The sequence below is a fragment of the Cynoglossus semilaevis genome, chromosome 8 (genome assembly GCF_000523025.1).
Source record: "Cynoglossus semilaevis isolate Cse_v1.0 chromosome 8, Cse_v1.0, whole genome shotgun sequence".
In the NCBI taxonomy this organism is placed as follows: domain Eukaryota; kingdom Metazoa; phylum Chordata; class Actinopteri; order Pleuronectiformes; family Cynoglossidae; genus Cynoglossus; species Cynoglossus semilaevis.
The window spans coordinates 15,058,784-15,071,047 of NC_024314.1; the positions used below are offsets into that span (position 1 = coordinate 15,058,784).

General features: G+C 46.4%; 1 protein-coding gene across 2 annotated transcripts in view; it reads left to right on the forward strand.

The window, feature by feature from the left end:
* The window catches only part of ca10a (carbonic anhydrase Xa), a 60,291-nt gene that overhangs the window by 42,647 nt on the left and 5,380 nt on the right, over positions 1-12,264 (forward strand). For both annotated transcript variants that reach the window (XM_008314888.3, XM_017034815.2), the window contains exon 4: positions 11,032-11,217. In XM_008314888.3, the coding sequence (XP_008313110.1) occupies positions 11,032-11,217 (186 nt within the window). The remainder of the gene's footprint in view (positions 1-11,031; positions 11,218-12,264) is intronic.

The following is a 12,264-nucleotide window of genomic DNA, read 5'->3' on the forward strand; positions in this document are numbered from 1 at the left end:
GGGGGGGGGGGGTGTACCTGTGTGGACTCCACCTGGTTCAACAGTCCAGGACTGCTGGGGGACGGGGTCAGGTCCTTGGTTTGAATCCCTCCCAGGACTCCACCAGTTATGTTGACCTCAGACTCAGTCAGAGTTTGGTTGGTTCATTATATAATCACGTGTCTTTATTGTTGTTGTTGTTAATGTTATTATTACTATGTTATTATTACTGACTCTGGGTCACATGATGATGATGATGATGAGATAAAACAACAACTCATTAGTTTCAGCTCTGCTGGTCTGGGACCAGTTCTGACCCTGTGACCGTCGTCTGTTTGTTGTGGTCCAGGTCTCAGTTCTCTAACGTCTGGTCTTCACTGTCATGTCTGACCCAGAGACCTGAGACCTGAGGTCCAGACGGTGACTTTAAAGTTCTGCTGTGAAAGCTGGAGGTGTTTGGGTCTGGACCACAGCTCCAGTTACTGCTGCTCCACCAGAACCTGAACAGAAACACAACAGAAACACAGAGGTTCTCAGGTTCCTCTCGTGTGTGTGTGTGAGATCGACCCTGCTGTGGTCAGGAGTGTCACAGCTCTGTCCCGTGTGTGTTACAGTAACAAGGTCACCTAGTGGTTGGTTATTGAAAAATCAAAGTGTCCTTGGACCTCCATGATCCTCCTCCCACATGGACCGCAGTTCCAGGAAGGGGAGGAAAAAACGGAGATATTTGACCAAAATAGAAGAATGAGGAGAAACAAAGAGTCTCGTGGCTGTTCTCCTCCTCCTTCTCCTCCTCCTCCTTCTTCTCCTCCTTCTCCCCCTTCTTCTCCTCCTTCTTGTACTTGTTTTACCTTTTTCACTGAACGTGTATAATTCTGAGCTAACCATTAAGAGCAGCTTTAGGAGCAGCGAGGGGAGAGGTGCAGGAGGTGCAATGAGGAGGAGACAGTGCAAACAGGTGGTTGGTTGTGAGGAGGAGGAGGAGGAGGAGTGGGAGGAGTAGGAGGTGGGGATACAGATGTGACCTGAAGAATTCAGTTCAGTTCAAAGCTGCAGCTGAACAAAGCTGGGCTTCAAGTGAAAAGTAAGTAGAAGGAGAGAAACGAGGAGGAGGATGAAGCTGTGAGAGGCTTTGTCCTTCACCTCCTCCTCATCAGGAGCAGTCTCCATCACCTGAGGCCATCCCTCCTCCTCCTCTTTGATCTCCTCTCTTCAAACCCTGGGCTCTCTAATGGTGATAATGATGTTCAGTGGAAACCTGTTTTTCTCTCCTCTCTCCAAACAACCTTGTGTTTTCATGTGTCTGCAGCTCAGAGTGTGATGTGAAACCAAAGACGTGCTGCACTTTTATCTGTTTACTCTGTGAAGTGAGGTTGTCTGAGGTAGAGGCAGGAAAACATGGCTGTCAGTGGAAAACACAGGAAATCTATAAAAGTCTGTCAGAAACAGTCGCTTTGTTCCACTGACGAATACAGTTTGGACGAGAAGTCCTTCACCAAACCTCATAGAGAAAATCAACGATTTTACCTCTGTCAAACCTCATAGAGAAAATCACTGTATTTACTTCACACCAAACCTCATAGAGAAAATCACTGATTTTACCTCTGTCAAACCTCATAGAGAAAATCAACGATTTTACTTCTGTCAAACCTCATAGAGAAAATCACTGTATTTACTTCACACCAAACCTCAAGGAGAAAATCAACGATTTTACTTCTGTCAAACCTCATAGAGAAAATCACTGTATTTACTTCACACCAAACCTCATAGAGAAAATCAACGATTTTACTTCACACCAAACCTCATAGAGAAAATCACTGATTTTACCTCTGTCAAACCTCATAGAGAAAATCACTGTATTTACTTCACACCAAACCTCATAGAGAAAATCAACGATTTTACTTCACACCAAACCTCATAGAGAAAATCAACGATCTTACCTCTGTCAAACCTCATAGAGAAAATCAACGATTTTACTTCACACCAAACCTCATAGAGAAAATCAACGATTTTACCTCTGTCAAACCTCATAGAGAAAATCAACGATTTTACTTCTGTCAAACCTCATAGAGAAAATCACTGTACTTACCTCAGACCAAACCTAATAGAAAGAATCACTGGTTTTAGCTCAGACCAAGAGTACGACTCAAAATCAGAGAGAAGAGCAGAGGAGATGGATGCTGTAAGGCCTGGTCATTGTCATTTTGGATGGATGTAGGAGGTGGGCAGGTGGGCTGTGACCTCCCTGTTTGAAATTCTCTGTGCACATTATCCTCAGTGACACAAACTGACCACAGTGGGCGGCAGTGGACCAGCGTCTGTCCACTAAAATCTCTGATTTCCACTGTGGACTTCAGCGTTAGAGACTCGCTGCTTTTCTTTCTGCTTCGTTATCTTTGTTCCTTTTTCCATTTTCACACTCGACACTTCATCCAACGCAGCTTCTCCAGAGTTGACATCTGAAAATGAGACTATTTATCATCAAAGAAGAAGAGCAGACGTTGTCTATACTTCTCCTCCTCACATCTGTCTGTCTTTTTGTTCAGAAAGACATTTCTATTCCTGATTATTTTAATCTTCCACTATGACTAAATGTTGTTCTATTTTATTTTATTTTATTTTATAACCGGAGAAGAGTTCAGGCAGGTTTCAAGGACTTTCAAGGTAAAAGGTTGTTATTTGGCCTTGACGACACATTATAAGGTTGGTATGTTGAGAGCAGTTAAAGAAAGTCTGATTCAGATCTGAGTCTGGTGGTTCATCCTTCAGTCTGAGCTCAGGGTTTGAAATATGAAATGGTTCTAGTAAAAATCTTATTTCATTAGCCTGCAAAGTAATTAAAAAGTCATTACGGTCGATTCAGTGTCCTTTTATGTCAGCAGCACAAAGAAAGTGTTCTGCCTTTAGACCAAAGTTCTGTCAAAGTGGAGGTGGTTTTGAAGTGGAGCACTCTTCAGAAATCACCAGAATATTTTTAAAAACTTGTTTTAACAAAAAGTAAATGTTTCACCTGCACAAATGAAAAATAACATACTGACTCGTTTCATCGGTACCAGCGTCTTAAAAAGTCTTTACCGTGAGAAAAGTTCGAAGAGTGCGTCTTTACTTTTTGACTAAATTTTGACTTCAACAGGAAACTGATCATGACCATGACCACTGACTCAGCGACACCAAAGAGTCCATAGAGAAAATCTGTGATTTTAGCTCAGACCAGAGTCCATAGAGAAAATCTGTGATTTTAGCTCAGACCAGAGTCCATAGAGAAAATCTGTGATTTTAGCTCAGACCAGAGTCCATAGAGAAAATCAGTGATTTTAGTGCAGACCAAAGTCCATAGAGAAAATCAGTGATTTTAGCTCTGACCAAAGTCCATAGAGAAAATCAGTGATTTTAGCTCAGACCAGAGTCCATAGAGAAAATCAGTGATTTTAGCTCTGACCAAAGTCCATAGAGAAAATCTGTGATTTTAGCTCAGACCAGAGTCCATAGAGAAAATCAGTGATTTTTAGCTCAGACCAAAGTCCACAGAGAAAATAACTGTTGACTTTTGTTTATGGACCTTTTTATGAATAGGACATTTTCCAGTCTTTGATTCGTCTTCTGTCTCTGACTGAGTTAAAAGCTGGATCAGTGGTTTCACAGGAGTGAAAAGGATCAGAAGAGATTATAGCAGAACATCATTAAACTGCAGGAGGGTTCTGTTTAAAATAGATTTAGCGTGCACTAACACACACACACACAGAGAGAGAGAGAGAGAGAGAGAGCAAGAGCTTCTGTCTGAATGATTGGAGACCAACAATGATGGACGAGACACGTCCAGGTTTACATCTCACTTCCAGCCTGAGTGAGTGATGGTCAGCAGGGAGGAGATCGATCGGGGGGGGGGGGGGGGGGGGGGGGGGGGGGGGGGGGGTAGAGACACTGTCAAAGCTGTTAGCGCTGACAGCCTCTAATCCATAAACCTGTGTCTCCCTTTCTACCAGGCAGAGAGACGGAGGAAAGTCCTTTCTTTTCTCTCCCAGAGCTCTGACTGACAGGCACTGAGAGGTGGAACTGTTCTGGAGGAACACGGAGGGTTAACCTCCAGGCTGTACGAGGGGGAGTGTCTGTTACTGACTGCTTTAGACTCTGACGTGAAGTCAGTGATATTTAATGTGGACCTTTGTCCAGTTCTGTCAGTCAGGACAGAGTCCCCGCAGCAGCTACAGATAAATTCTGATGTGAATAATTCTGATTGAAAGTTAAAAACAACAGAACCCTCAGAGTGACAGGATGTTCATCAGCTTCACAGGACCCACCCACACAGTTTGATTGACAGCCGGTTCCTCACACTCTGACGGTTAGTGTCAGCCAGTCGAATCTGATTGACGGGTGGACATTGTTAGTCCAACTTTAACTGAAACCAAAGTCAGAGTTAGGGAAAAAAAGGTGGGTGAGTCGAGGAGGAACTGTGATGTTGTCCCTCTGAGGAGCGAGGAGGAGACGATCACTGTGAGGAACGTGTTCTTCCTGGACGTTCCGGCAGCGTGATGTTCTCTCTCTGTTATCATCATTAGCACCCAGACGTTTCACAGCAGAACTCTTCTTGGAACACCCGCTCCTCCTCTGTTCCGTGACTAATTCCCCTTCAGTCTACAGTGATCTAAGAAGGTTCCGGACTTTTTGACGCTCTCTGACCACGGGTTGTTTTTTTGTGCAGGCACAGAGGCATTAACGTGGCCGGACACAACTATAATAACAGAAGACAAACGTGTGTGTCTTATATCTGTCACAGTTTTTAGATTTACATAAAGGTTATACAATAGGGCCCATTTAGAGCGCCCCCTACAGGAGGGTGCTGCATCTCCTACTATTTTAAACCTGTTCCTTTGACAACCAGCGGCTTCATCCAGAACAACAGGATTTTCCAGCGTTGTCTATTTTTTGGTCTGTGATTTTCTCCTCCTCTCTGCTCCCTCTCCTTATCTCTGCTCCTCGGCTGCTGCCTCCTCGTCATCGTCGTGCTACATTTCCTTCTCTGGGCCTGTTTTGCTCTGAGCGTGTTTCACTATTAGCCTCGTCTGTCTCACTTCCTTCACTTGATCCTGCAGGAAATGACAACGTTGCAGTCTGCTGCCATTATTTCACACATCAAAGCTTCGGAATTGAACCGCGGCTCGGCTGAAGAAGCAGGGGGAAAAAAAGAAGCTTCTGTGGTCGTGTTTCAGTATCAGGCTGTCACACTGAACCCTGAGTGTGTGAACCTCTCACTGATCCCACTGTGTGTCCCTGTGTGTGTCCCTGTGTGTGTCCATGTCTTCACTGCAGCCGTAACTACAGAAGGATCAGTTTCAAGACTTTAGCTCCTCCTGTTGGCAGTGACTGTAGAACTAAATCTGTTCATGAAAAAGTCAGAGTCTGACTGGAGGACTGTCCCCTGACTGGGGGACTGTCCCCTGACTAGAGGACTGTCTCCTGACTGGAGGACTGTCCCCTGACTGGGGGACTGTCCCCCGACTGGAGGCCTGTCCCCCGACTGGAGGACTTCCCCCCGCCTGGAGGACTGTCCCCTGACTGGGGGACTGTCCCCCGACTGGAGGCCTGTCCCCCGACTGGAGGACTGTCCCCTGACTGGGGGACTGTCCCCCGACTGGAGGACTTCCCCCCGCCTGGAGGACTGTCCCCTGACTGGAGGACTGCCCCCTGACTGGAGGACTGCCACCGGACTGGAGGACTGTCCCCTGACTGGGGGACTGTCCCCTGACTAGAGGACTGTCCCCCGACTGGAGGACTTCCCCCCGCCTGGAGGACTGTCCCCTGACTAGAGGACTGTCCCCTGACTGGAGGACTGTAGGTACCAATGATTCTGAACCATCTGGACTGCTGTCCAGGTCAAACCCACTGACACACCGTCACAGAGCAGACGGCTGAGCTCTGGGCGTCTTCAGGACAAACGTGGAGCAGACAGAGGAGGCAGGAGGTGTGATCTGTGTGTGTCAACATCTGGACGTCTCCTCCTCTGACAGCTGCTCCTCCTCACCTCTCTCTCCATCGTGGACCAGAGCAGACCTTCAGACTGAGCCGGAGTAATGTGACCAATCAGAGGCCAGAACAGACGATGAGTCACTGACTGTTATAGCTCACTGACAGGTGTCGTCTGACTGACGGTACAGTACCTGAGTCTGAAGGTCTGGACTCCAGGTCATTTCATTATGTAAGTGCAGAGGGTTTGATTCCTGTCCTCCACCTCTGGAACTAATGAAGTGAACAACTGTTTCAGCACCGAACCACTGACCTGTGAGTTCTAGACTAATCCAGCAGAGAGGCAGTCCTCGTTAATCCAGTCTGTCTCTGTCTGTGTGTGTCTGTGTGTGTCTGTGACCTCTGCACGTCCTCTAACACAGATGAACTGATCTGTGTTGTAAGGTTCCACTGAAACAAAGATGAGGTTTTTGGGGAAGAAGGGATGTTACTGTTACTGTGACTGTTACTTTTACTGATGTGACTGTGATTGTTACTGATGTTACTGTGACTGGTACTGTGACTGTTACTGATGTGACTGTTACTGTTACTGATGTGACTGTTACTGTGACTGTTACTGATGTGACTGTGATTGTTACTGATGTTCCTGTGACTGTTACTGTGACTGTTACTGTTACTGATGTGACTGTGACTGTTACTGATGTTGCTGTGACTGTGACTGATGTTACTGTGACTGTTACTGTTACTGATGTGACTGTTACTGTTACTGATGTGACTGTTACTGTGACTGCTACTGATGTTACTGTGACTGTTACTGTTACTGATGTGACTGTGACTGTTACTGATGTGACTGTTACTGTTACTGATGTGACTGTGATTGTTACTGATGTTACTGTGCCTGATGTTACTGTGACTGTTACTGTGACTGTGACTGTTGTTGCTGTGACTGTTACTGATGTAACTGTTACCGATGTTACTGCTGCTCCAGTCTCGGCAGCAGCGTTGAAGTTTCCCTGACGTGACCGTGGTCGTTGTATGGGACTGATAATTACAGCTGAGAGAATGAAGCAGCCGCAGCAGGGGATTATGGGAGATTTGGAGCCTGATCTCTCTGCTGTTAGTCTCCTCTTTGTCAGTTTTCTGTCTCATCATCCTCCTGGAGGACGGAGGTGGAACTGTAATTAAAACACATTTAATTCTTCTTTAACCCAACCTTCTAGTTTAACCTTTGACCTCAGTGTATTACCATTAGCTAACCGACTGCTAGCTTCAACAGTCGTAGTCGCTCATGCTGTGCTGCCCTCTGGTGGCTGGTTTACCGATGACAGACTTTGAGCCAGGTTGAAGCTAACTTCTGATCATTTTGTTGCTAACACGTAGCCTTGTTATCTATGTGTGGTGGTCCTGTTCTCCTTTGTATCTAATTCATAATTACAGCTTAAAGAAAGCAGCAGCAGAGGATTATGGGAGGATTTGGAGAGTGATCTCCCCCGGCTCCTCTCTCGTCTCTTCTCTACATCCCAACACTGTCGGCTGCTTATCTCTTTACTCAAGAGGACGGAGGCGTGAAAAGCTTTCGACTCACTGCGTGAATTTAATTTGTGTTCACGCGCACGTGTCCACAAACACAGCTGTGGCGTCTGACGCGGCCCAGCTCGCTCACACACCCCTGATCTGTGGCAGTTTGTTGTCTGTCGGCCGTGTGTGCACGCTAACGGAGCAGATGATGAACGAGGCTGCGTTCCTCGGCTCCGCTCAGAGATTTAAAGCCAAACAAAGGGTCAACGTGTCAGCAGCGCCGGGCCGCAGACTGTAAACACACACACACACACACACACACACACACTGCCTGACTTTGACTCAGACTGACTGACTCTGTTGTTGTTGCCTTTATCTTTTACCCACAATCCCTCTGGCAGCAGCAGCAGCAGTGACTGATCTGGGTTCAGTTCCTCTTGTTCTGTCTTGTTGAACTGATGTTCCTCAGCTTTGATGGAGGACGAGGTTCTGACACCACGTTGTTCTGTGGTCACTGTAAACACACACACACTGTTAGCCACTAGCTGCTAGCTGTTAGCCGCTAGCTGTGGATGCCTGAGCCACAGGGAGAGTTTGAACCAAAGTCCATAGAGAAGAGACAGTTGGAGCTCCAGGAGTCTGGGGGTTGTTTGTTGGGCTGCTGTCCTCAACAACTCAGCTGAGGAGTTCTAAATCTCAGGGTCAGGGTCCCACAGGGGGCCGCACAGTAAATGTTTAGACTCCGACCGTGTCTGTTTATTTCCCTCGTCTGTCTGTGAGAAAAACTCACCGTCAGAAACTTTTCCATTTAGCACAGAGACTGGAAGTGGAAATGTAGCAGAGAGAAGAAGAGAAATCTGTCAACAGAGACCAAGGTCTGTGGACGACAGAGAAAAGAGACTGCGCCGACCTTCTCTAACCATCACACCCCTCCCTCCCCCGACTAACAGAGGAGCTGCCGCTCCGATCTTTTCTAACCTGCTCTTATCAACCACCGGCTTTTTTCTCTCTTTTCTATTTGCGCCGAAAAAACAAGTGAGAGGAAAAAAACCATCCATTTAAGAGCGATCTGAAGGACGTGGCTCAGACTCAGATCAACTCCACGTTCTAGATGTTTCTTCAGGTCTGGCTGTGTGGTGAGAGCACGTCGACATCACAGCCCAGAGACCAGCTGTCTTCCTTCTGTGGATGTTGGTAACGGACAGGACTGAAGTGGGTCTAGATGGAACCAGGACCAGAAGGTCTCCATGTCCAGTCCACAGCGGATCAGACTTTTTAGTTCTTCGTCGGCCTAGAGCAGAGAGTCGGTCAGAGGAGAAGAGAGTTTTATTTGTTCCTCCTCCTCCTCTGAACAAACACCAACTCCTCTCTTCTGTGTCTTCTGTGTCTTCTGTGTCTTCTGTGTCTTCTGTGTCTCCAGCCTCAGGAGTTTCTACTGGAGCTAACCTTAAGATTCTTTCTCTCACTGAAAACTTTTGGACTAAAAGTGCATTTTCAGTTTTCATCCGAAAGACTTTTATCACTGAACCAAAACGGTCGAAACAGGAAGTTATGATGACGCAACCAAAAACCACTGATTTACCAACACGTCTCTGTGGTGTGGACGCAGTCAATACATCTGAGAAAGACCCAGGGTTAGCGTTTGTGAACCGTGTAACGCTGAATACAAAACTGTACTTGATCCGCGTCATAAAGATCATTACATGGATGCAGGAATAAAGCAGCGAGCACGAGAAATGATCCAGCAGTTAGATGCACTACGTTTTATTCTTTGACACATTGATATTAATTTTTATCCAATCACAGTGCCTTGATTTTGTTTGGTTTTCAGCGTTAGTTTCAGCCAACAATTTTAACTTTGCTTCATGCCTAATAAGTAAAGTAAACGAATCAGTTCTGTGATCGGCTCATTAAAGACATTTGTGCTGTCTCTCCTGGAGGTCAGAGGTCACTGTTGTCTCGGTGTAATTGTGCATTAACAAACATCCTGTTACTGACCGACTCAGCAGCTTCACAAAAAGTACCTCCTGAAGACCTCACTGTCGAATCAATATTAGCTCTCACAGCAAATCTCTGCCTCTGGCATCGATTACTTTGGTCTGCACAGCTGCAGCCCGCGGCTCCGGGCTGGTTCTGATGTCTGTAGTCTGTAGTACTGACTGTGAGCACAACAACAGCCACGGTGGACAACAGCATCAAATATTGAAGGTTGTTCCTGTTTCCATCAAACCAGAGCTGCTGCAGTAGTCTGGATCTGCCCGGGGTAACAGCTAGTCAGTGGGTGAGTCAGTGGGTTAATTGGTGAGTCAGTGGGTGAGTTAGTGGGTGAGTCAGTGAGTTAGTCAGTGGGTGAGTTAGTCAGTGAAGGCCCTCTGGTTGGAGAGGAAAATAAAAAAAACCAAATGTTCTTCAAGCTTCTGTCTGCTCTGAAACCTTGAATTAAAATCCAGAGCAGGATGAAGATGTTTATCTCAGACACTTTGTTCATTTATTTATTTTAATTTTGTTTTCACCTGGAGCTCTTTGTGAAGAAACCTTGATATTCAGGCCATAGCTCTTATCAGCCAGTGTTTACCTCCTGCTTTCAGAAACCGTCGCCACCTCCTCCTCTTTTCTCCTTCTCCGTTTGTCTGTTGTACTGCTGCTCTATATTTTCAGCTTTCTTTCTGCCCAAACACACTGTAAATATTTTATCCCTGAAGTTTTAAAAAATACATTGGTTCAAGGGTAGGAGGAGGAGGAGGAGGAGGAGGAGCACAGATTAGAATAAATAAAAAAAAATTAAAAGATTTTAAAAAGAATAAATAAAGGAAACGGAGGAGAAAAATAAATGAGTGAAGGTGAAACTGTCAACCAGAGCACCAGACTCAGACACTTCCTGTGGTCACAACATGTTTGTGTCACAGACCATTGGTCTGAACTAAAATCACTGATTTTCTCTATGGACTTTGGTCTGAACTAAAATCCCTGATTTTCTCTATGGACTTTGGTCTTGGACTTTGGTCTGAACTAAAAATCACTGATTTTCTCTATGGACTTTGGTCTTGGACTTTGGTCTGAACTAAAATCCCTGATTTTCTCTATGGACTTTGGTCTTGGACTTTGGTCTGAACTAAAAATCACTGATTTTCTCTATTGACTTTGGTCTGAACTAAAATCCCTGATTTTCTCTATGGACTTTGGTCTGAACTAAAATCCCTGATTTTCTCTATGGACTTTGGTCTTGGACTTTGGTCTGAACTAAAATCCCTGATTTTCTCGGAGGTTTGGAGTTAGCAGCAGTGAGAGGATTTAACGTCAGATAAAATCTTTCTGGATTAATTAATCCACTGTTGGACCCGACCCGTGTGCTCTGTTCTGGATCAATAAATCCTGAAGTGTCGATCGACTCTGCCTCACTCTAATGAGTTCACGTCCCTCCTGAAATAAAGACATTGGTTTTTAATCATGTGACAAATGAGGAGTTGAGTTAAAGATCGATGGACTGAATCGGACTTTGATGGGTTAGTTCTGCAGCGGTCTGCCTCGGGTTCTGACCTCGTCCTTCTTCTTGTCGTTCTGTTTCCGTCTCAGGTGGGAGGAACCATGTACAACACGGGTCGACACGTGTCCCTGCGCCTGGACAAAGAACATCTGGTCAACATCTCCGGAGGTCCCATGACCTACAGCCACCGTCTGGAGGAGATCAGGCTGCACTTTGGCAGTGAGGACGGTCAGGGATCAGAACATCTGCTGAATGGACAGGCCTTCTCTGGAGAGGTCAGTCTGATGTCACTTCCTGTGTCTAGCGACTTTTGACTCTGTCGTCCACTCGTTTCCTTAGACGTCCCTGTGGAGATCCAGGCTAACGGTCAGTTCACTCTGGGCTAACGTGTAGCTGGATTCCTGATAGACTCACATTTATGGGGTCTCTCGGAAGCTGTGATGCTGCCCCCTGGTGGTGAAAAGACCACTGATCAGGTCATTGTGTTTTCAAAATGAGTTAAAAGATAAAGGTGTTTTTTCAATAATAAGACAACCTTCATTAGCATCACCGTCAGCGGCCACACGGAGGTGACGACAGTTAGCCATTAGCTGCCACCAGACGCTACAATTAAGTCTTTAACTCATGGTGGAAAAACACAGACGTCGACTGTCACACACTGCCATTAGTGTGTGTGTGTGTGTGTTGGTCAGTTGTTTGTCTGCTGACAGATTAATTACAGGGCTGACAGTGAAGGACCACGTCATGGTCTCCTACAGAACCCAGTGGGCTCCTCTCCTCCCCCCTCCTCCTCCTCCCCTCTTCTTCTCCTCCCCCCTCCTCCTCCTCCCCTCTTCCTCTCCTCCCCCCTCCTCCTCCTCCCCTCTTCCTCTCCTCCCCCCTCCTCCTCCTCCCCTCTTCTTCTCCTCCCCCCTCCTCCTCCTCCCCTCTTCTTCTCCTCCCCCCTCCTCCTCCTCCCCTCTTCCTCTCCTCCCCCCTCCTCCTCCTCCCCTCTTCTTCTCCTCCTCCTCCTCTTCTTCCTCTCCTCCTCTTTCTCTCTGTCTGTGAGCTGCTCCTGGTTGATGATGATCAAGATGTAGAATATTTTAACACTCATTTCTGGACCAAGGTGTTTCATTTTCAGAGCAGAGGAAGAAGCTGCAGGGAAACACACACACACACACACACACACACACCGTCCTCTCTTAGTTTTTTTTTTTTTTCACAACTATGAATCTCCTCCTCCCCCTCCTCTCTCCCTGTACCACTTCTAAATATCCTCTTTTATTCAACATCTCAAGGACAAACACCTCCACCAGTGGGAAGGTGAGGGTGGAGGAGGG